At 41.0% G+C, this 20,702-nt stretch overlaps 1 protein-coding gene across 1 annotated transcript; it reads right to left on the minus strand.

The window, feature by feature from the left end:
• Window positions 1-13,343: 13,343 nt before the first annotated feature.
• Window positions 13,344-16,186, minus strand: LOC137711970 (mitochondrial fission 1 protein A-like). The gene is made up of 5 exons (XM_068451119.1): window positions 16,033-16,186; window positions 15,718-15,856; window positions 14,279-14,400; window positions 13,771-13,834; window positions 13,344-13,683 (listed from the first exon to the last, which is right to left on the minus strand). Exons 1-5 carry the CDS (start codon window positions 16,177-16,179, stop codon window positions 13,601-13,603), a joined length of 555 nt encoding a protein of 184 aa, XP_068307220.1. The 5' UTR covers window positions 16,180-16,186; the 3' UTR covers window positions 13,344-13,600.
• Window positions 16,187-20,702: the final 4,516 nt, after the last annotated feature.

Here is a 20,702-nt window from a genome sequence, read left to right on the forward strand (position 1 = left end):
TTTATCCCAAATGTGGGATACGTGTATCCATCCATCCAAAGTGTATCTGTTAACCATGATATGTATCCGATGAGTATCTGAGAGTATCCGGCAAGTATCATATTCGAAAAGTATCGAATATGGGATATGCAACCAAAGTAAAGTATCCATGCATCATAGGCGATGATAGTTCCCCAAACAAAGATGCAGAGGAGATCTATTCAATTGTTTTGGTTTTTCTATGTGGTTTTGGATATTGAGGACATTTAGGTCTATTCATGTTAATTTTCTGTTATATTTGAAAGATTTTACACAAGGTGACCTTTGTGAAAATGGGTGTTAAATTTGACTATTATTGATAAATTCTCGCAGTAAGGTAACAGGTCATCCATGCTAACACATCAGCACAACAGATGTTGGTAATCACTAATCAGCGGTCCCTTCTCAGAACTAAATAGCTGAGCTTTCCATATGATGATCTCCTAGCTAGCTGTATTCAAGTAGGCTAGTAAGTGAGACTGCAAAAGGAGAACCAACTTCTATGGCAAGATAAACCCTCATTGCAGCGGTTTAAGGCAAAAGGGTGGATGGCCCCTCGCACAGCTCCCCTAGGGTGAATGGCACTTGGTGTGTTTGTGTTGGTGTCTGCTGGCTTCTTGCTGCTTGGTATGCTGCAAGAAGAGTACAAAGTTAGTTTTGAAATGTGCCTTTGTGGGGCCTTAGGTATAGGCCTTGAGGCTCACAATCAAAACTAACAACAACCATGGCGTGCCACTGTTATCTCAGTATAACAGATGTAGAACATATTTGGTTTAAGTCGATTACTTACACTCCAAGTTACTCAAACTTCTTGTTATCAAAGGATTGTCGCAGATTGGTTAAGTCTACATTAAGTTCTTTTTTTTTTTTTTTTCTTTTGCCTTATAAACAAGGACTTTTAGTTCATGATCTTATATGTTCAAATGAAGGGAGTCCAAAGCCCTTTTAAACCATTTGCTTGATTCCATGTTGTTCTTAATGAAAACAGGTTCCTTAGATGCTTGCTAAAAAGTAAATAACTGGGAATAACTTGAATACATGTTAAAAAGTACATTTAGATGACAAATCTACCAATTTAAAAGACAAACAAAGAGATTTGGGCAAGATTTCACCATGTCTGGCAAGGTTGAACCTCTTGCAGCCACTTCTCTTTAAGTTTACAAAGGTTGTGCACTAAAAGTGATGGATGGTAAACATGTTTTACATGAGGGAATCGATACTACAACACTAGGGAAGGTAGCAGAGCCTTTACACTAGACAAAAGATAGCTTTTCTAAGGAAACTATTTCTAGAGGACTGAATCTGGGTTGATTTCAGCTTTCTGGATGCAAATCTTACTTGAGAGTAGAGTTTTGTTTGGTCATTTGATTGGTTAAGTGTCCTTGTCTCAGATGCTTGCTTTCCTTTTTATAGGCAATTTGGCCCGACTGCTTTTAGCTCTACTTTTGCACGAAAGCTCTTTGAGGGTAGTGAGTCTTTATCTTTTTCCTTGTAGTGCCACTAAAAAGTGTTTTTTGGCTGATAGTAGGTTGGTCTCCATCACTTGTCACTTTTTTCATAAACACATGGTCTATGCCTTGGTTGAGAAGGCTTTTAATTCGCATCAGGCTTCAAGGTTGGGCTTCGGGTAATTGCGACCTATTTTAGCGCATTTGGGCTTCCTTTCTACTAAGCCCAATATTCAAATATTAAACCCAAACAGTGGCCCCTTTAATCATTGTTAAATCTGCAATACGAGGTGGTAATGGTGATTAAAACGAACTGCATGCTCTTACTCGAGACTTGCACCATTTTAAACAGCCGTTTTAACTAAACCTTTGCACTAACCCATAATCCCTAACGTTTACCATATAACCTTCACCTAAATCCTTCAGCCAAATACCTTAGCCATTTTAATCCTTCAAATTTCCAGAACTTCCTTGCCTTCATAGTTCTTCTTGCTTTCTATCTTCGATTATATTCCATCATCTTTTCACAAATCATCGGCTCCAAAGACTTCTCGCCCTGCATATAAGTTTGGAGAAGGCCTTGTTAACATGTGTCGCCTTCTTAATGGCCTTCATCGTCTTCAGGCAGGCCTGAATACTTCAATTTTCTTTGAAGAATGATGAGTACACTCCATGGGGCCTACTTAAACTTCCAAGGTCTCTATTGTTGGGGAGAACAATATGCCCAAAGCTGATTGGTTCACCCTTAACCCATACTCGACCGAATCTGGCATTTCTTCTTCTAAGTGGTCATCCCACAGAAGAGGTTTCCCTCTCATGAAAGATAAAGCTTGGTTGAAGTGGGTAAATGAGCTCAAGGCTATCTTAAAAAATAAGTGGATGGACAATGGCCTCTACGAGCTCATCATGCTCTCTAAAGTCACGGTGGTTGCCAAGCTTGAGCTCCTGACCACAGCTCTCCTTTTTCTGGAACACTAGGACCAACACATTTGACTTTGGAATGGGTTATATGTCCCAAATTGTCCTCGACATGGCTCAAATCTTTAGGCTAAGGCCCTTGGGCAAATGCTTAGATGTGACCTATGACTAGTCTTCCCCTTCTTGACCGACTGTTAAAGGTTCGGGCGACCCTGACTCCATCATTCAATTAGAGTACAATTCTTCAACATTCAAGAACTATGGGACCTTATTCACCGGCTTCATCCCTTTTGCCAAGAAAACCTTCAGCCCACCTTCAACCACCGCAAATAGGGACTAGGAGCACGTGTACTTTCTTTTGTACTAGCTCAACAAACACATTTTTCCCAATAAATCCAATGGGGTGAAATTGGAGTGGATCCCTTTGCTGGAAACCCTTCATTCCTTCAAGGATAGCCCTTTCTTCTCACCATCTCTACCATTTATTTTTGGAAATGACCAAAGGTGAGCCATTTGAGACCAACCTCAATGGGCCAGCCTGGATAGTCTAATTGTGGCTGCAATGGTACTTCCCTGAGCTTCGGGCGCCTAACCTGGAGTTCCCCAAGGAAGTAGCTCATGCCCAAATTTTGGCTGAGGTATCTCCCACCAATCACTCAACATTCTCCTACCTCTATTTCTTCCGAGTTTGTAGAACTCGGGCAAACTTGGAATGGGGCACCTCGGTCTTGAGAAGATACCTCTAGTTCTCAGGCCAAATTTTTCAAGATGCATTCGGGGTGGATGTTAGCAAATTTTGCAATGAGAAGTTCATTAGCTACATCCAACTGAGGGATCTGGCATGGGTAGTTCGAAGCGACCGTCGTTATCAACGCGGGCTAGAAGTTTTCCACCCGAATTTCTGTGGTAGGCATCTAGGCTTCAAGTGAAGGAAAAATTTGTGAAAACAAGTTCATTTGAGCAACATCTATGCATGCAATTAACAATTAAAAGGCGGAATCATGCTTGTATGCACTCAAAAACAAAACTTTACCCATGAAATTCAAAGCCTAGTAGTTAAGGTGAACGAAGACTCAACTTAAGAACAAAGGGAGTTGAGAAATATTATACCTTTGTTGATTCCTCTTCGCATAAGCAAAGGCTAATCACCCAAGAGATAGGGTCTTCATTTGTTACTTCTTACCTCCATGGATTTCTTGGATGAGGATGGTGAATGGATTCTCCAAGTTCCCAAAATAGAGAACCTCTAAGTCTCTACACCAAGGAGAGCATTGATGAAGAGATGAGCAACCTAGAGGAAGTAAGATTGCTAGCTATTTTCCTCTAGGGTGGCCGGCCTCTTAGAGACAAATGAGAGCTTTGTGTTCTTATCTTTTCTCCAAAAGAAACCCTAAGGATGAAATGGCTATAAAGTTGCCTTTATACCACCTCACAATGGAGTGGCAAACTTGCAATTAAGGCAAGTTCACTACCTCTCTCTATACGGTCGGCCATTGTAGGTTATTTGGGCTTTGAAGCCCTTTGTGTTTTCAAGTTGTCATACAACTTGAGTTATTGGACTTGACATTCAAATCCCATTGGGCCTTACGGCCCAAAACTAACCTGAGGTCTATAACAAACATATTTGTTTGATTAATTAACATATTAATTAATCCTAACCATAAATAATTAAACCATTTAATTATCCTTACTCATCTCCATTGTTTCTTCAATCTCTTCCTTACTCGGTGTACAATCCATTAGGTTCCTTTTAGCGAGGCAGTGGGCGATTAGAACTCTTCAAATCAATTGTGAATTGAAACTTACTTTTAATTCTCCCTTTAGTGATAATACACATTTAGGGCTTCCACAAACCATGAGTGACACCTAGCAGTATATCATGGCTACCCAAGCTAATCAGAATAGGTGGAGAACCTATTCAATTTAGGATTACAATGCAATACGGTCTTTCTCTAATACAATACTCTTGACCACATTGTTTGGTTTAATAGTTTATTCATGTCTACTATCCAATGTAATTCATTTACTTATATGTTACCTTGAATGTGATTTGGAACGACTTCCTAAATCTCATTCATACTCTGGCCAGAGATTCTTAATGTTATCATGGAGTATTCTCCCTTAAACGGTTTGAAGGTTAAAGACCCCTTATTGCGCATTCACTTGCCTCTATGGCTAAGTGGCTTAACCCCAACTATGCCGTGGACACCCTTTGACAGAGTGACTTTGACATAGTCAAAGATCAAGGACCTAACCACAAGACAACTATGATGCCTCAGGTCAAACGACTACTTTGCATTATCCCAACCATGAGTTCTCATGTGACATGAGTATGAGAACTCCTCGTTTATCGTGTTCAGTGGACTCATTCTCTATTGAGCATATACATGCTTGTCTTGGTGTCAGTCACACTAATGACTCGAGACTAGTCACTCTCCCTAAGAGAAGACATAGCACGTACTGATCTTAATGGACTGTCAATGCCTAATTGGCAATCCTATGATCAGGAACGTTTAGGATATGTATACGAAAGAGAATGGTTTCATGAATCTAACTTATTTAGATCACATTCTCCCAATTACATATTCATTGGACTTATTGTTTAAGCATATAACATTTATATGAGACGACTTTAAACAATAATTTTTGCCCTTCATATATTAAACTAGATTAATTTAAGATGTGAAATGTTTGTAAAGTATCATCATATGATTGGCTTTAGGGCACATTTCCAACATCAAGCAAGCCATCCCAGTGCCTTTTTTTTACTTTATGCACTGTGGCACTTCCTACCACCTCTGTTCTCCCCAAGAAGTCACTTTTCGGACAACCTGGTGCAGTCATGAAGTGTTAAGCAAAATCACCCGAAAGTCCGTGGTGTTAAATTTTGAATACACTCCTTCTTTTTCCACTTGGTGAGAGGCCAAGTGGACCAAGAAGTATGAGGGAGACTTGTTAGAGGTCCACGACCGTCTCTTCAGGCAGCTTACCATCAAGTCAAATCCCAAGTTAGATGAACTTGAGAACTGAAAGGAGATGTTCCACCAAAAGAACCAACTTCTTCTGATAGGTATATTCCATTACTTTAACCTGTATTTTATAATGTTTCTATAATCTGTCTTATCTTAACACTTCTTTGGTTAACTTGATCTTTGCAGCCCAAGGCAACACTGAAGAAGTGGATGTCAGGCTGGATAAAGAAGCTATGAATTCCTTGGTCATTCAGGAGGCTACCAAACAGGAAGTTGGGTCCAGTCACGCTGTTAAATAAGCTAGAGATGTCTCTGAGTTATTTGGAGACTCTGAGGATAAAGCCAAGCGCAGGAGACTCGGGCAACTCGACGGACAAGGGCGACTGTGGTAAAGTCCTCTGAGTTTGAGCCCAATGAGTAGCCTCAACCTCAACTCTTTATTCCAGGTCTACAGACAACCCCCATGAAGAAGAGAACTAAGGCCCAAACCTCCAAAGCTTCTAAACCCTCCCCTCCTTCTTTAGTTGAAGCAAGAAGGAAAAAGCAGAAGTTTTCTAGTGATCAATCTTTTTTTCTTAGTTGTAGTTTCAATTGTTCTTGGGGTATGAGCTAATACCTTCTTCTGTCTTATGAGTAAGGCCTCAAGCAACCAAAAGGCCAACTTTTACTTCAAAAGATAAGCTATTAGGCGTAGAGATGTACCAGAGGGATAAAAAGCTTCTTGACACTATCCTTGACGAGTTAACAGTATGGCCTCTATTCTTTTGAGCACTTAGGTCTTTTCACAATCATCTCCCTCAATATTTGCAATGATTCCTAACTTATGTTTTGAAATAGGACACTAGAGGTGAAGGGACCACTCAACCCGAGCCTTCTTCTCCTCATGCCCAAGCAGTGCATGCTTCCCCTTCTCGGGCTAAGTCTTCAAAGGTATACCCCTTTCTCACTCTTGGCTTTAGGCTTATGAATTTACCACTTTTGAAGTTAATGATCAACTTCCATTATTTTATAGGCCAAGGTTTAAGAACATACGCCTTTAGTTAGGCAAAGCTCTGCTCCTACTCATTCGACTCCTCATTCTGCACTGGTGGTGACTCCAACTTCCCAGTTTAATCCAAGGACTGAGGAGATGCTACACTTCGTGGAGGACGACAATAACTTGCTGAGTACCTCTTCCTTGAACCTTTTTTGTCTTTAAGCTTTCTCTTTATTTTTACTTATCCTCTAGTTTGCCCTTTTTTAGTCTTCTCCAGCACAGAAGGCCTATCAACATAAGCATAATGAAAAGCTTTCCCTTTTTCAGTCTTCTCTGTGGGATGTTAGAGATTGATATATTGAAGAAGTATAAGCATATTGAAAAGGGTTAAGGTTACCCTGTGCAGTCGCCATAAGTTAAACTTCAAAGTAAAGTAAAAAGTGAGTCAATAAGGAAGTTGAAAAAGGAAGTCATTTCATTAAAAAAAGGAAGTTACAATGACCCTAGCCTAACAGATTTACATCTTCACCCAAAGTGATTATTCTAGAATAATAAGTTTGTAGAATTGTAAAGATTCTATTAGGTTCAGCTAAGATAGTACTGCTATTAGTCAATTGGGATTCATCATCCTCTATTTCCATATTCGCCTTCTTCACCTCTTCAATTTTTTGGTGAAGTTTACAAGAAATGGTCATTTGTTTAATCTTCAGCACAGAGAGCTACTCATCTAACTTCTGGATCTCAGAAGTCACCACCTTGATCCTATCTTCCATGACTGAACCTTTCATCCACCAGCTGTTGTATGGAAGCCGAAGTTCTAGAATGTTTCTCCTTGAAGCACTTCACCCAATTGGCTTGTCTATCAACCCACTGATGCTGATCCTTCAGAGCTTTCAAGTTCTCAAAATAGGAAAAGAAAGACTAGTATTGAACCTTCAACAGTTGATTGGCTTGTACAATTTAGTAATATCCTTCTCTACATCATGAAGAGCCCTAAGACTAAAGGAAGTTGAGAAATCCCTCAAAGACCACTCTTGGAAGAACCGACGTTGATCCTGAAAACTTTGAGGCTCAAAGGGATGCCTTGGGGACCTTAGCCTTATCTTAAGTTGCCCGAACCTTCTGAAGCGCTCGGGCAAAGATGCTGTCACAGGAATGGATGAAAATGGTAGGGGCATCACTCCAACACCTTCGATGGTGACAGAGAGGGCAGCTATGGTTGGAAGAGAATGAAGAGGCCCAGTAGTAAGAATGGAAATGGCAGTAGCAGTCTTCTTCTTCTTTAGCCGAGGGATAAAGATCCCTATGATCCCAGGTGGCCTAGGAAAATCTACTTTGCACATCAAGGGCGGAGGAGAGTGGCCCGAGCCATCGCCAGAACACTGTTACAAACCAAGGAAAAATGCGTTAAGGGGATGGTCCGCGAATGAAGTTAGAGAAAAACTAGAAAAGAAAACTTGGTTTACCTGAATTGAGCCTGGAGCCTTGGAATGAGGTAGAGGAGGTGTTGTTTCCTTTAGTGGTTGAGGATGATTAACCATGCTTGCTGAATGAGGAATAATGACCCGAGCCCTCATCAGAGGCCTATGAACATCAAAAGAAAAGACAAGTGTCAGTGAGCTAGTTTGTACAAAGCAAAAAATAGAAGTTTAAAAACTAGTATACCAGATATGCAACTTAAGATTTTTGGTGAAGTATTTATGTTACCATGGAAATCTAGGAAACCCTTGGGCTAGTCACATCTGAGACTACAAGGATCTTAAGGACTATTGGCTCCCCAAATGAAGTTGGTGGTTGTTGATAGGTCTCATGTGCTGAAGAAGACTGAAAATGGCAAAGTAGAGGATAAGTATAAATAAAGATAAAGCTTAAAGATAAAAAGGTCCCACTCACTGAGTTATTGTCGTCCTCCACAAAGTGCAGCATCTCCCCAATCCTTGGATCAAACTGGGAAGTTAGAGTCACCACCAGTGCAGACGGAGGAGTCAAATGAGTAGGAGCAGAGCTTTGCCCGGCTGAAGGCACAGGTTCTCCAACCTTGGCCTATAACAGAATGGAAGTTGATCATTAACTTCAAAAGTGGTAAAGTCATAAGCCTAAAGCCAAGAGCAAGAAAGAGGTATACCTTTGAAGACTTAACCCTAGAAGGGGAAGCATGTACTGCTTGGGCAAGAGGAGAAAAAGGCTCAGGCTGAGTGGTCCCTTCACCTCTAGTGTCCTATTTCAAAACATAAATTAGGAATCAGTACAAATATTGAGGGAGATGATTGTGAAGAAGAGCTAAGTGCTCAAAAAACTTTTTATCCCTCTGGTGCATCTCTACAGCCAATGGCTCATCTTTTGAGCAAAAGTTGGCCTTCTGGTTGCTTGAGGCCTTACTCATAAGACAGAATAAGGTATTAGCTCATACCCCAAGAAAAATTGAAACTACAACTAAGAAAAGAAGATTGCTTACTAGAAGACTTCTGTTTTTTCCTGCCCATTTCAACTGAAGAGACAAGGAAGGGTTTGGAAGCTTTGGGCCCTAGTTCTCTTCTTCGTGGGGGTTGCCCAAGGACCTGCAATAGTGAGTTGAGGTTGAGGCTGCTCTTTGAGCTAGGACTCAAATGACTCTACCACAGTCGCCTTTACCCACCGAGCTGCCCGAGTCCTCTCCAACAACGTGACTAGACCCAGCTTCCTGTCTGGCGGCCTCAACTGTAGCCTTCTGAACGACCAAGGCATCTGTAGCTTCTTCATCCAGCCCAATGTCCATTTCTTCAGTGTTTCCTTAGGCTGTAAAGATTAAGCTAACCAAAAAGTGTTGAGAGAAGACAGATTTTGGAAACATCGTAAAATACAGGTTAAAGAAATGGAAGATACCTATCAGAAGAAGTTGGTTCTTTTGGTGGACCATCTCCTTCTAGTTCTCAAGTTCATCTGGCTTGGGATAAGACTTAATGGTAAGCTGCCTGAAAAGATGGTCGTGGGCCTCCAGCAAGTCTCCCCCATACTTTTTAGTCCATTTGGCCTCCCACGAAGTGGAAAAAGAAGAAGTGCATTCAAAATTTAACACCACAGGCTTTCAAGCGATCTTGCTCATCACTTCAAGGCTGCACTAGGCTACCCGAAAAGTGACTTCTTGGGGAAAATGGAGGCGGTAGGAAATGCCACGGTGCATAGAGTAAAAAAAGGGCATTATGATGGCTTACCTGAAGCCTAGCTGCTTACCACAGAAATTCGGGAGGTAAACTTCTAGCTCACGTTCATAACCACAGTCGCTTCGAACTCCCTCCGCCATATCCTTCAGTTGGATGCAGGTAATGAACTTCTCCTTGCAAAATTGGCTAGCATCATCCCCGAATGCATCCTGAAAAATTTGGTCTAAGAACAAGGGCTATCTTCTCAAGACCGAGGTGCCCCATTCCAAGTATGCCCGAGTCCTACAAACTCGGAAAAAATAGAGGTAGGAGAATGTTGAGTGATTGGTGGGACATGCATCAGCCAAAATGCAGGCAGAAGTTACTCCCTCGGGGAACTGTAGGTTGGGCGCCCGAAGCTTAGGCAAGTACCACTACAGCTCAACTAAACCATCTAGGCTGGCCCATTGAGGTTGGTTTCAAATGGCTCGCATTTGGTCATTTCAAAGAGTAAACGGTAGAGATTGGTAAGAAGAAATGGCTCTATGGCCACATCGTTGAAGGAATTAAAGGCTTTCACCAAGGGGATCCACTCCAACTTCACCCCTTTAGATTTATTGCGAAACATGTGTTTGTTGAGCCAGTACAAAAGAAAGTATATGTGCTCTTAATCCCTATTTGCGGTGGCTGAAGGTTTTCTTGGCAAAAGGGATGAAGCCCGTGAATGAGGTTTAAGAACCAAGGGTATCTTCTCAAGACCGAGGCACCCCATTCCAAGTCTGCCCAAGTCCTACAAACTTAAAAAAAATAGAGGCAGAAGAATGTTAAGTGATTAGTGGGACATGCCTCAGCCAAAATGCAAGTAGGAACTACTCCCTCAGGGAACTCCAGGTTGGGTGCCCGAAGCTCAGGGAAGTACCACTGTAGCCACAACTGGACCATCCAGGCTGGCCAATTGAGGTTAGTCTCAAATGGCTCGCCTTTGATCATTTCAAAGAGTAAATGGTAGAGATGGCCGAGAAGAAAGTGCCCCATGGCCACATCGTTGAAGGAATTGAGGGCTTCCACCAAGGGGATCCACTCCAATTTCACCTCCTTGGATTTATTGGGAAAGATGTGTTTGTTGAGTCAATACAAAAGAAAGTACATGTGCTCCTGGTCCTTATTTGTGGTGGCTAAAAGAGGGCTGAAGGTTTTCTTAGCAAAAGCGATGAAGCCTATGAATAAGGTCTCGTAGCTCTTGAAAGTTGAAGAATTGTACTCTAATTGAATGATGGAGTCAGGGTCGCCCGAACCTTTAACAGTCGGGCAAGAAGGGGAAGACCAGTCATGGGTCACATCCACGTATCTACCCCATAGCCTTAGCCCTAAGAATTGAGCCATGTCGAGGATGATTAGGGACATATGTCCCATTTGAAAGTCAAATGTGTTGGTCCCAGTGTTCTAAAAAAAGATAGATGTGGTAAGGAGCTCAAGCTTGGCAACCACCGTGACTTTAGAGAGCAAGATGAGCTCGTAGATGCCATTGTCCATCCACTTTTTTTTAAGATAGGCTTGAGTTCACTTACCCACTTCGACCAAGCTTCATCTTTTATAAGAGGGAAGCCTCTTCTGTGGGATGACCACTTGGTAGAAGAAATGCCAAATTTGGCCGAATATGAGTTAGGGGTGAACCAATCAGCTTTGGGCATATTGTTCTCCTTAGCAATAGGGACCCTGGAAGTCCAAGCAGGCCCCAGGGAGTGTATTCATCCCTCTTCGAAGAAAATTGAAGTATTTAGGCCTACCCAAGGGCTATGAAGGCCATTAAGAAGGCGACGCATGTTAACAATGCCTTCGCCAAACTCATATGCAGGGCAAGAAGTCTTTGGAGCCATTGGATGATTTGTGAAAAGAGGATGGAAGAGAATCGAAGACAAAAAGAAAGAAGAACTGTGAAGGCAAGGAAGTTCTGGAAATTCGAATGATTAGAATGGCTAAGGTATTTAGCCGAAGGATTTAAGTGAAGGTTATATGGTAAACGTTAAGGATCGTGGGTTAATGCAAAGGTTTAGTTAAAAAGGCTATTTAAAATGGTGCAAGTCCTAAGTAAAAGCATGCAGTTCGTTTTAATCATTATTAACGCCTTGGATTGCAGACTTAACAATGATTAAAGCGGGTACTGTTTGGGTTTAATATTTGAATATTGGGCTTAATAGAAATGAAACCCAAGGGCGCTAAAACGGGGTCACAATTGCTCAAAGCCCAACCTTGAAGCCTAATGCGGATTAAAAGCCTTCTCAGCCAAGGCATAGGCCATGTGCCTATGACTGAAGTGACAAATGATGGAGCTCAACCTACTATCAGCCAAAAAGCACTTTCTAGTGGCACTACAAGTAAAAAGATGATGACTCACTACCCTCCAAGAGCTTTCGGGCAAGAGCAAAGCTAAGAGAAGTCGGGCCAAATTGCCTATAAAATGGGAAGCAAGCATCTAAGACAAGGACACTCAACCAATCAAACAACCAAACATACAAACTCTGCTCTCAAGCAAGATTTACATCCAGAAAGCTGAAATTAACCCAGATTCAGTCCTTCTAGAAATAGTTTCCTTAGAAAAGCTATCTTTTGTCTAGTGTAAAAGCTCTGCTACATTCCCTAGTGTTGTAGTATCGAATCCCTTGTGTAAAACTTGTTTACCATCCATGCCTTTTAGTGCACAACCTTTGTAAACTTAAAGAGAAGTGGCTACAGGAGGTTCAACCTTGCCAGACAAGGTGAAATCTTGCCCGAGTCTCTTTGTTTGTCCTTTAAATTAGTAGATCTATCATCTAAATGTACTTTTCGGCATGTATTCAAGTTATTCCTAGTTATTTTCTACCTAAGTGTCCCATTTGCATCCAGATCTGGTTAACTTAAGGAACCTGTTTTCATTAAGAACAATCTGGAATCAACCAAATGGTATAAAATGGCTCTGGACTCCCTTCATTCGAACATACAAGATCATGAACTAAAAGTCCTTGTTTACAAGGCAAAAAAAAGAACTTGATGCAAACCTAACCCATCTGCAACAATCCTTTGATAACAAGAAGTTTGAGTAACTTAGGGCGCAAGTAATCGACTTAAACCAAATTTGTTCTACATCTGTTATACTGAGATAACAATGGCATGCCAAGCTTGTTGTTAGTTTTGATTGTGAGCCTTAAGGCCTATACCTAAGGCCCCACAAAGGCACCTTTCAAAACTAACTTTGTACCCTTCTTGCAACATACCAAGCAGCAAGAAGCCAACAGACACCAACACAAACACACCAAGTGCCATTCACCCCAAGGGAGCTATGCGAGGGGCCATCCATCCTTTTGCCTCGAACAGTGGCATCTCGTGTCAATCAAGCATCATGTGAAGAACTCATAAGTGACGAATGATTCACATGAGACACCACTTATCGATGCTAAGAAAGTCTTTCTCATAAGAGACACATACCTCCCAACCTTCAATGTGAAAAACAAAAATGTTCATTTACCTCTAAGTAACCGATTCTTTTTCTTTTCGATCAAGCAAAACAAAATTTCCTACATGATCCACTCATGGTGTAACCTTCCTTCCAAGCTATATACAGTAATGAGCTTATGCCTAAGCAGCACAAAGGGAGAAATGTTGGAAAAGTTTGATTTAACTCGAGCCGACTAAGCCAGTCCCCTCATGCCGCATAACCAAGTTTTACCAAGCTTCCCACAAACGTACGAGATAACTTATCGACCTCCATCCGGTATGACATTATAACCGTTGAAGACCAGATGATTAACAGTATTGAACTAGATTGATAGAGTAACCAGATTCACGCCAACATACATAAAAGAATATTAATCGGACATCTTCAATAGCAACCAGCCAACTGACCAAAATAACAAGATAGCAGAACTTTCCATATATATTTGCAGTGTAAACTTGCCGAAATGATGGCAAAACATAGTAAGCATTATCAAATGATTAACATAGCAGGAGGGAAAGAACCTATTAATTCCCCCACAAAATACATTGGATTTAAAGCTATTTTTTCCACAGAAAATAAAAGGTGTGGAGCTGGAGAATTTGTTACCCTATTCTCAGTCTGATGAGGGTAATTGATAGCAAGTCATTATGAACACTATTGGCTTATGGCTATCAGTATCACCTGCGAACCAATGCGGAAACAATCCCAGCTGCTATAAGCCCAACAGCACTAACAGTAATGCCGATTCCAACAAAGCCATCTGCATTTAAAACAATGTGTTTACGATCCATCTGATTTGACGCTACAATGCAGCCACAAAAATATAAACTGGAATTCTAGTTAATACCTTTAGCTATTTTATCCTTGACGGTCTTCTTAAGGGTCAGAGCCTGTCTCCATTCAGGGGCAATCTGCAAATCGAGCATGAATATTGTACGAACGTTAGAAATCAAAAAAGCAGGAAAATGCAGGAAACTCATTTTTAAGCCAGCAAAAGGTCAAAGTCACAAAGTTTCTAACTACAAGACTGAGTTAAATAATAAACGACAAGTAAATGTCACCATGCTAATAATCCGCTAATTACTAAAGATGCTCAAACACAGTGCACACTCAACGTTCCAGAAACGGACCACGCATTTGAAGGTTACCTTCAAAATGTCAACTTTTATTGATGGTTCAATAAACAGATCCTACGTACAAATAGCATTGTTCTGGCCAGACTTTCACTTAAAGATGGTCACCAATCATATGATCAATGCAAGACACATGAACATGTCGCAGGTAAGAGAGGTGACTATGTCCCTACAAGTTTTCTAGTAAAATTTGGTGCAATCCAAAGAAAGTTAAGAACAAACCTCTAAGCATTGCTCCACTAGATGCCGACAAGTTGAATATTCCCCGGTTCTGAAGTATCCAACAGCCAGAAGGTAAAGCTTCTCTCTTTGATGCAAAGGGGAGCTACCGTTGGCCAATGAAGCTGTACTAACAGAAACATAATCAGGTCATATGAGAAATTATATAATGGGTCAGGATTGGAGGACACACTTTATGACAAACATTTTGACACCCATTTTTGTAGGGTCCACTCTGTAACTTTTTCCAACAATCTGAACCGTTTATCTTTTTAAATGTTCCTTCAAAGATCATGTCTACTAAAAATCACCCAAATCCAAAATCATATGACCGTTGGATTAAATGATAGTCATTTTAGCATTTCTTTGCAAAATCGTATTCGTCTATTTTTTTCACTACAAATGAATGTTTCAATGGTTTTGTATTTGTCTAATTTGTTGCAAAAATGATCTATGAATGATAAATAAAAATATAAACTGCTCGGATCGCTGAAAAACATTGCAAAGTGGGCTTAACAAAATGATTGTCAAAATGTGTCTCCTAACCCATATATAATACTTTAATTTTTTTTTTTTTTAAATGAAAAGTACAATCAATGAAATAATAGATTGGTAGAATTTTGGTATGCAGAAGTTATCAATTACAAGAAACGGGGAAAGGCTCAGCTTGTTGTAGTTTATAAAATTTGTTGTGTCATGGATGGTTGGGTTCCAATTTTTTACGACAGAAAGAAGCAAAAAGCAACATTACTATAGTTAATTTATGGTCCAACATATCCAGAAAATACGAGGCAAAAAACTTCTTCCCCCTTTCTCCTTCACACCTCTCTTCTCGTTTTCATCTTCCATCTCCCCTCTCCCTCTTCAATAATCATAAAACAAAAGACAACCGGTCCGTTTGATGAACATTTTGTTTTTGTTTCTGTGTTTGAGATACAAAGGAAATACATGGAGAAATGAGGGATATAGAAGAGTGGAGGAAGGATAGTACGAGAGATGAATAAGAAATACATAAGGAAATGCACATTATTAAAAAACCATAAATTATTCTACGTTATTTTCACTTTTCAAGATTTTGTTTTCATTCATTGTTCTCTATTTCTTCCCCACTCTCCTATCACCCCTCTTCATCCCTCCCCCCGTATACTTTTCTCATATCCCAAACACAACAACTGAAAACGAGATAATTATCAAACATGCCCAAAAATTAACCCAGGAAAATGTTGTATACCCTTGGAAACACTTTTAAACAATTAGAGATCAACCGTGAAAGTAATCATGAATTCAATGGTCGAAGAAGAAATCGAAAACACCAGCTCAAAACCAGAAAATTAAATTAACAAAAGCTAATAGCTTAAGCCAAATTTGCAGAATTAAATTAAAAATTAGATGAAATGCGGCTTATGGCTATTAAAAATAATAATTATAAGCAAAAATGTTACCTTCAAGCATTGCAATTCCACGCTGCACATCTTCCGGTTGCCTTGAGTGAACAAGCGCCCATGACAACCGCATAATGCTTTCGCTCTTGTGTTCATCCGAGTCACCCTTGTTGGCCTCTGCTACTTCTTTCTCACACCCCTAATAATTTTAATCAATTCAGAAAAATAAAAAAGAACAAACGACTTTGGATGAACAAAGAGGAACCCAATAGATTACAATCAAAAGAAAGAGGAACCCAGATCTCTGATTGGATTTTCTTTGGGAATTTTCTCGGGAAACAAACGGAAAATGAGCAATGTAATGTATGAACTCACGTGGATGACGTCGCCATCGCACCAGGGGATCTCATCGCCACCGCCACCGCTGAAAAGGTTAGCGACGGAGTCGAAGAACTTGTCGAACAACTGTTCCATTTTTGTGAGAACGTCAAAGATGAAAAATGGTCGACTCTCAATTTGCATGCATGGTCTTACTTCGTGGGGATTGGTTTGGATTGGATTGCTATCTATAGGTTTCCCCAAAGATATTTTCGAATCATTTTCTAATTTAGATATTTAGAGGTCTTTAGGTATTGTCTTTTGAAAGAAGGGCTGAAATTTATCAAAATTAATGTGAATGATCCACGTTGAAACAATGAAGAAATAGGAAGCACTAATATTTTGACTCGAAAAGTTTGTTGTATTCCGCTTTATGGCATGCACCAGAACAATAAAGAGTGATGAATTTTTCTTATTTTTCTACGAGTACGAGAAAAATTGCTATTGAGAAAGCAATACTCACACTCACTACAAATTCTCAGTAAAAATTCTCTCTGTTTTCTAATTCATAACTCGTTATCATCGTGGTAGTAGTCTATTTGATTTATTTGAATGCTTTGCATAAGGGCATTGTTGTTTTATACATCTCTTCTTCACCAGCTATGTGCTCACGTCTTATTCCCATAAAGACATGAAAATGCTTTGCCTTCTCATAGTTTTTATGTTATTGCCTACTTGTATGATTTGTTATTTGGTTTACCACCGAGTTAATTATAATGTGAATGGTGTGGTATTAGCTAGGGGTGGGTACGATTCGGTTCAGTGCGGTGCGGTTTTGAAGTTAAAATCGAAATGAAACCAAACCGTTTGGTTCAGTTTGGTGCGGTTTCAAACGGTATCGGTTCAGTTTTTAAGAAAAAATATACAATTTAAAATAAGAAACGCTCGTTATCTCAAGCTTTCCATGAATGCAATCTGTAGAAAAAGGTATGTAGGCTAAAAAATATATTTGTTATTGATACGTGAATGTGGAAAAATGGAAGAGAATGCCTTTTTTTCATTATGTTTCTCTACAAGATTACAAGGATATATATACATGATACAAATGTGTAGGTAGGACAAGGTAGCCGTCCTAGTGTGTAGGTAGGACAAGGTAGGACGGCTGTAGAGGACAAGGTAGTCGTCCTAGTGTGTAGGTAGGATAAGGTAGGACGGCTGTAGGACGGCTTGACGGCTGTAGGACGGCTAGTGTGTAGGTAGGACAAGGTAGGACGGCTGTAGGACGGCTTATTCTTCCAATAATAATATTATATACAATTACACAAGGACTCCAACCATATTCCTTATTTGTCTAACACTCCCCCTCAAGTTGGAGAGTGGATGTCAAGAACTCCCAACTTGCGTAACATACCCAAAAACTTTTCTTTCCCAAGAGGTTTGGTAAACAAGTCTGCCAACTGTTGTGCCGTACCCACATGCTTGGTCTCTATTGTGCCATTTACAATCTTATCTCGTATAAAGTGACAATCCATCTCAATGTGACGAGTTCGTTCATGAAAAACAGGATTGGCAGCTATATGTAACGCTGCTTGATTATCACAAAATAAAATGGAAGGACCATCCAAAGGAATGTTCAAATCCTTCAACAAAAAACGAAGCCAAACTATCTCGCAACAAGCACCTGCCATGGCCCTATATTCTGCCTCTGCTGAAGAGAGCGAAACGGTTTTCTGTCGTTTCGTCCGCCAAGAAATCAAAGAACCGCCCAAGAATACACAATACCCAGTAGTCGAACGGCGAGTGATAGGGCAACCTGCCCAATCAGAATCACAAAACGCAGTTAACTTGGTCTGGTTGTCAGAACGAAATAATAAACCTTGACCTGGAGTAGCCTTCAAATAACGAACAATACGAAGCGCAGCATCCATATGAGATATCCTTGGCTCGTGCATAAAACGGCTTAGAACATGCACAGAATAGGTGATATCCGGCCGAGTGATAGTGAGATATATTAACCGACCTACTAATCGTCGATACTTTTCAGGATCCTTGAGAAGTTCTCCTTTATCAGATAATTTTGTGTCATCCATAGGAAAAGCAATGGGTCGTGCTCCCAAAAAACCATAGTCCTTGAGAATCTCTAATGCATACTTGCGTTGAGAAATATAAATCCCTTGTTTGGAACGAGAAACCTCAATACCCAAAAAATATTTTAAATCACCAAGGTCTTTTATCCGAAAATGATCACGGAGAAAAGACTTCAGAGAATTAATGGCACTAGCATCGTTGCCTGTAATCACAATATCATCCACATAAATGAGCAAAGCTGTGAAAGAAATACCAGACTTTTTAGTGAACAATGAATAGTCAGCTTTGGATTGTTGAAAACCGGCAGAAATGATGGTACTAGTGAATTTGGCAAACCATTGGCGAGAAGCCTGCTTAAGACCATAAAGTGACTTGTGAAGGCGACACACAAGATTCTCCCCCTGTCGCCGAAGACCAGGGAGGAGGAGACATATAGATTTCTTCATGTAAGTCACCATGTAAGAAAGCATTATTAACATCAAGCTGATGAAGAGACCAAGACTGACTAGCAGCAAGAGCAAGAAGACAACGCACCGTAATCATCTTAGCAGTAGGAGAAAAAGTGTCATGATAATCAATACCTTCAGCCTAAGTGAAGCCTTTAGCAACCAAACGAGCTTTGTAGCGGTCAATAGAGCCGTCGGAATTGTGCTTGAGTTTGTAAACACACTTACAACCAATGGGAATTTTGCCAGGGGGCAAGGAAGTTAAAGTCCAAGTACCATTAGCATGTAAAGCTTGAAGCTCCTCAGTCATAGCACGTTGCCAATTGGGGTCAGTGGCAGCCTCGGCAAAGGAGGAAGGCTCCACAGTCCGACTGACAGAGTTAATGTAAGAAAAACGCCTGGGAGAGTAACGGTGATAAGAGAGAAAATTACAAAGTGGATATCACGTACCTTGTGTAGAACCGGGTTGCGAAGTCGAAGATGGGTGGGATGGCAGAATCACCTGCGAGCAAACGTAGTCTTTTAAATAGGATGGAGGTTTATGGGCACGGGAAGAGGTGCGGGGAAGGGGAGGATTGGTAAGTAGTGGGGGGGTAGGGATGTCCGTGGGTAAAAGGGTGAAAGGTAAGGAAGTAGCGGGGGGGGAGAAGGGGATACCGAGAGGGCAGGGGCATGGGGAGGAACGGGTAATGGGGCAGCAAGGGAATCTGTGGGAGGCGTGGAAGGGGAGGAAGGTGGAGGAGGGTGAGGCGTCGGGGCAGGAAGGGGTGGGTTATATGTAAAGTCCAGAGGGGGTGGGATGGGTAGGGTAGGCGAAGAGGATGGGATAGGAGGGTGAGAAACGGCATAAGGGAAAGTAGTTTCGTGAAAGATGACGTCTCGACTAGTGAAAATGCGGTGATTGACGAGATCGTAAAGGGTATAGGCCTTTTGTCCATGAGGATAACCGAGAAAAATGCAACGATGAGCCCGAGGGGAAAATTTGGTGGTGGGAGTGACAGAGGTGGCATATGCCAGACAACCAAAGACGCGGAAGTGGTCATAAGATGGGGTTTTCGAAAAGAGAACCTCAAATGGGGATTTATGATGGAGAAGACGGGTAGGGAGACGATTGATGAGATAAGTAGCGGTACGAACACATTCCCCCTAAAACTTGATAGGAAGATGGGATTGAAAACGAAGGGCGCGAGCGGTTTCAAGAAGATGACGATGTTTTCTTTCAACAACGCCATTTTGTTGGGGGGTATAAACACAAGAAGTTTGTAAAAGCACCCCATGATCAGAGAAAAAACTACGAAGAGATAAAAATTCACCACCATTGTCAGTACGAATGCATTGGATGGTAGTGCGGAATTGGGTAGTGACATAAGCAAAAAAATCCTTAATTAATTGTTGAGTGTCGGATTTATGTTTCATGAGGAAGACCCACGTAAAGCGAGAAAAATCATCCACAATGGTTAAGAAATAATGAGCACCAGAAAGAGAAGATTAACGATTCGGGCCCCAAATATCACAATGAATTAAAGCAAAAGGGAAAGTTGATGAAATTGAACTCAAGAGAAAAGGTTGACGAGTTTGTTTTGCCAACGGACAAACATCAAAAATATGACTAGAATCAAAAGTACAATTAAGAGAGCTAGATGCTAAAGCTTGCAAACGAGTGGAGGAGGGGTGACCAAGACGCCTATGCCAGAAGGAGGAGGGGATGGTAATGATGTTGCAGAGAGGTTGACGGGTGGGGAGAGAAGAGGTAAGGGACACAAGGTAATACAGATCGCCACGTCGCTTACCCACACCAATCATCACCTTCGAAACCAAGTCCTGCAAAACACACCAAGAAGGAAAGAAGGTTATGGAACACGATAATCCATCTGTAAGTTTACCAACCGATAAAAGGTCCACTCGGAAATTAGGGACACATAAAACATCCTTCAAAGTAACTGATGAATTTAAAGGAAGAGTGCCGGTAAAAGTAATGGGAGCGGAAGCACCATTAGGCAAAGAAACAGGCGGCAAATGTGAAGGAGAACGATTAACCAAACATGAAGCGGAAGAAGTAATATGATCCGTAGCACCACTGTCAAGAATCCATTGACCATGACGAGAGGTGACAGGTAACAAACCTTGGGCAAAATCAGTAGTGAGCACGGCATTGGCCTGAGGAGGGGTGGTGGTGTCACGTAGAGCAATTAG

The sequence above is a fragment of the Pyrus communis genome, chromosome 13, assembly GCF_963583255.1.
Source record: "Pyrus communis chromosome 13, drPyrComm1.1, whole genome shotgun sequence".
NCBI classification, from domain to species: Eukaryota; Viridiplantae; Streptophyta; class Magnoliopsida; order Rosales; family Rosaceae; genus Pyrus; species Pyrus communis.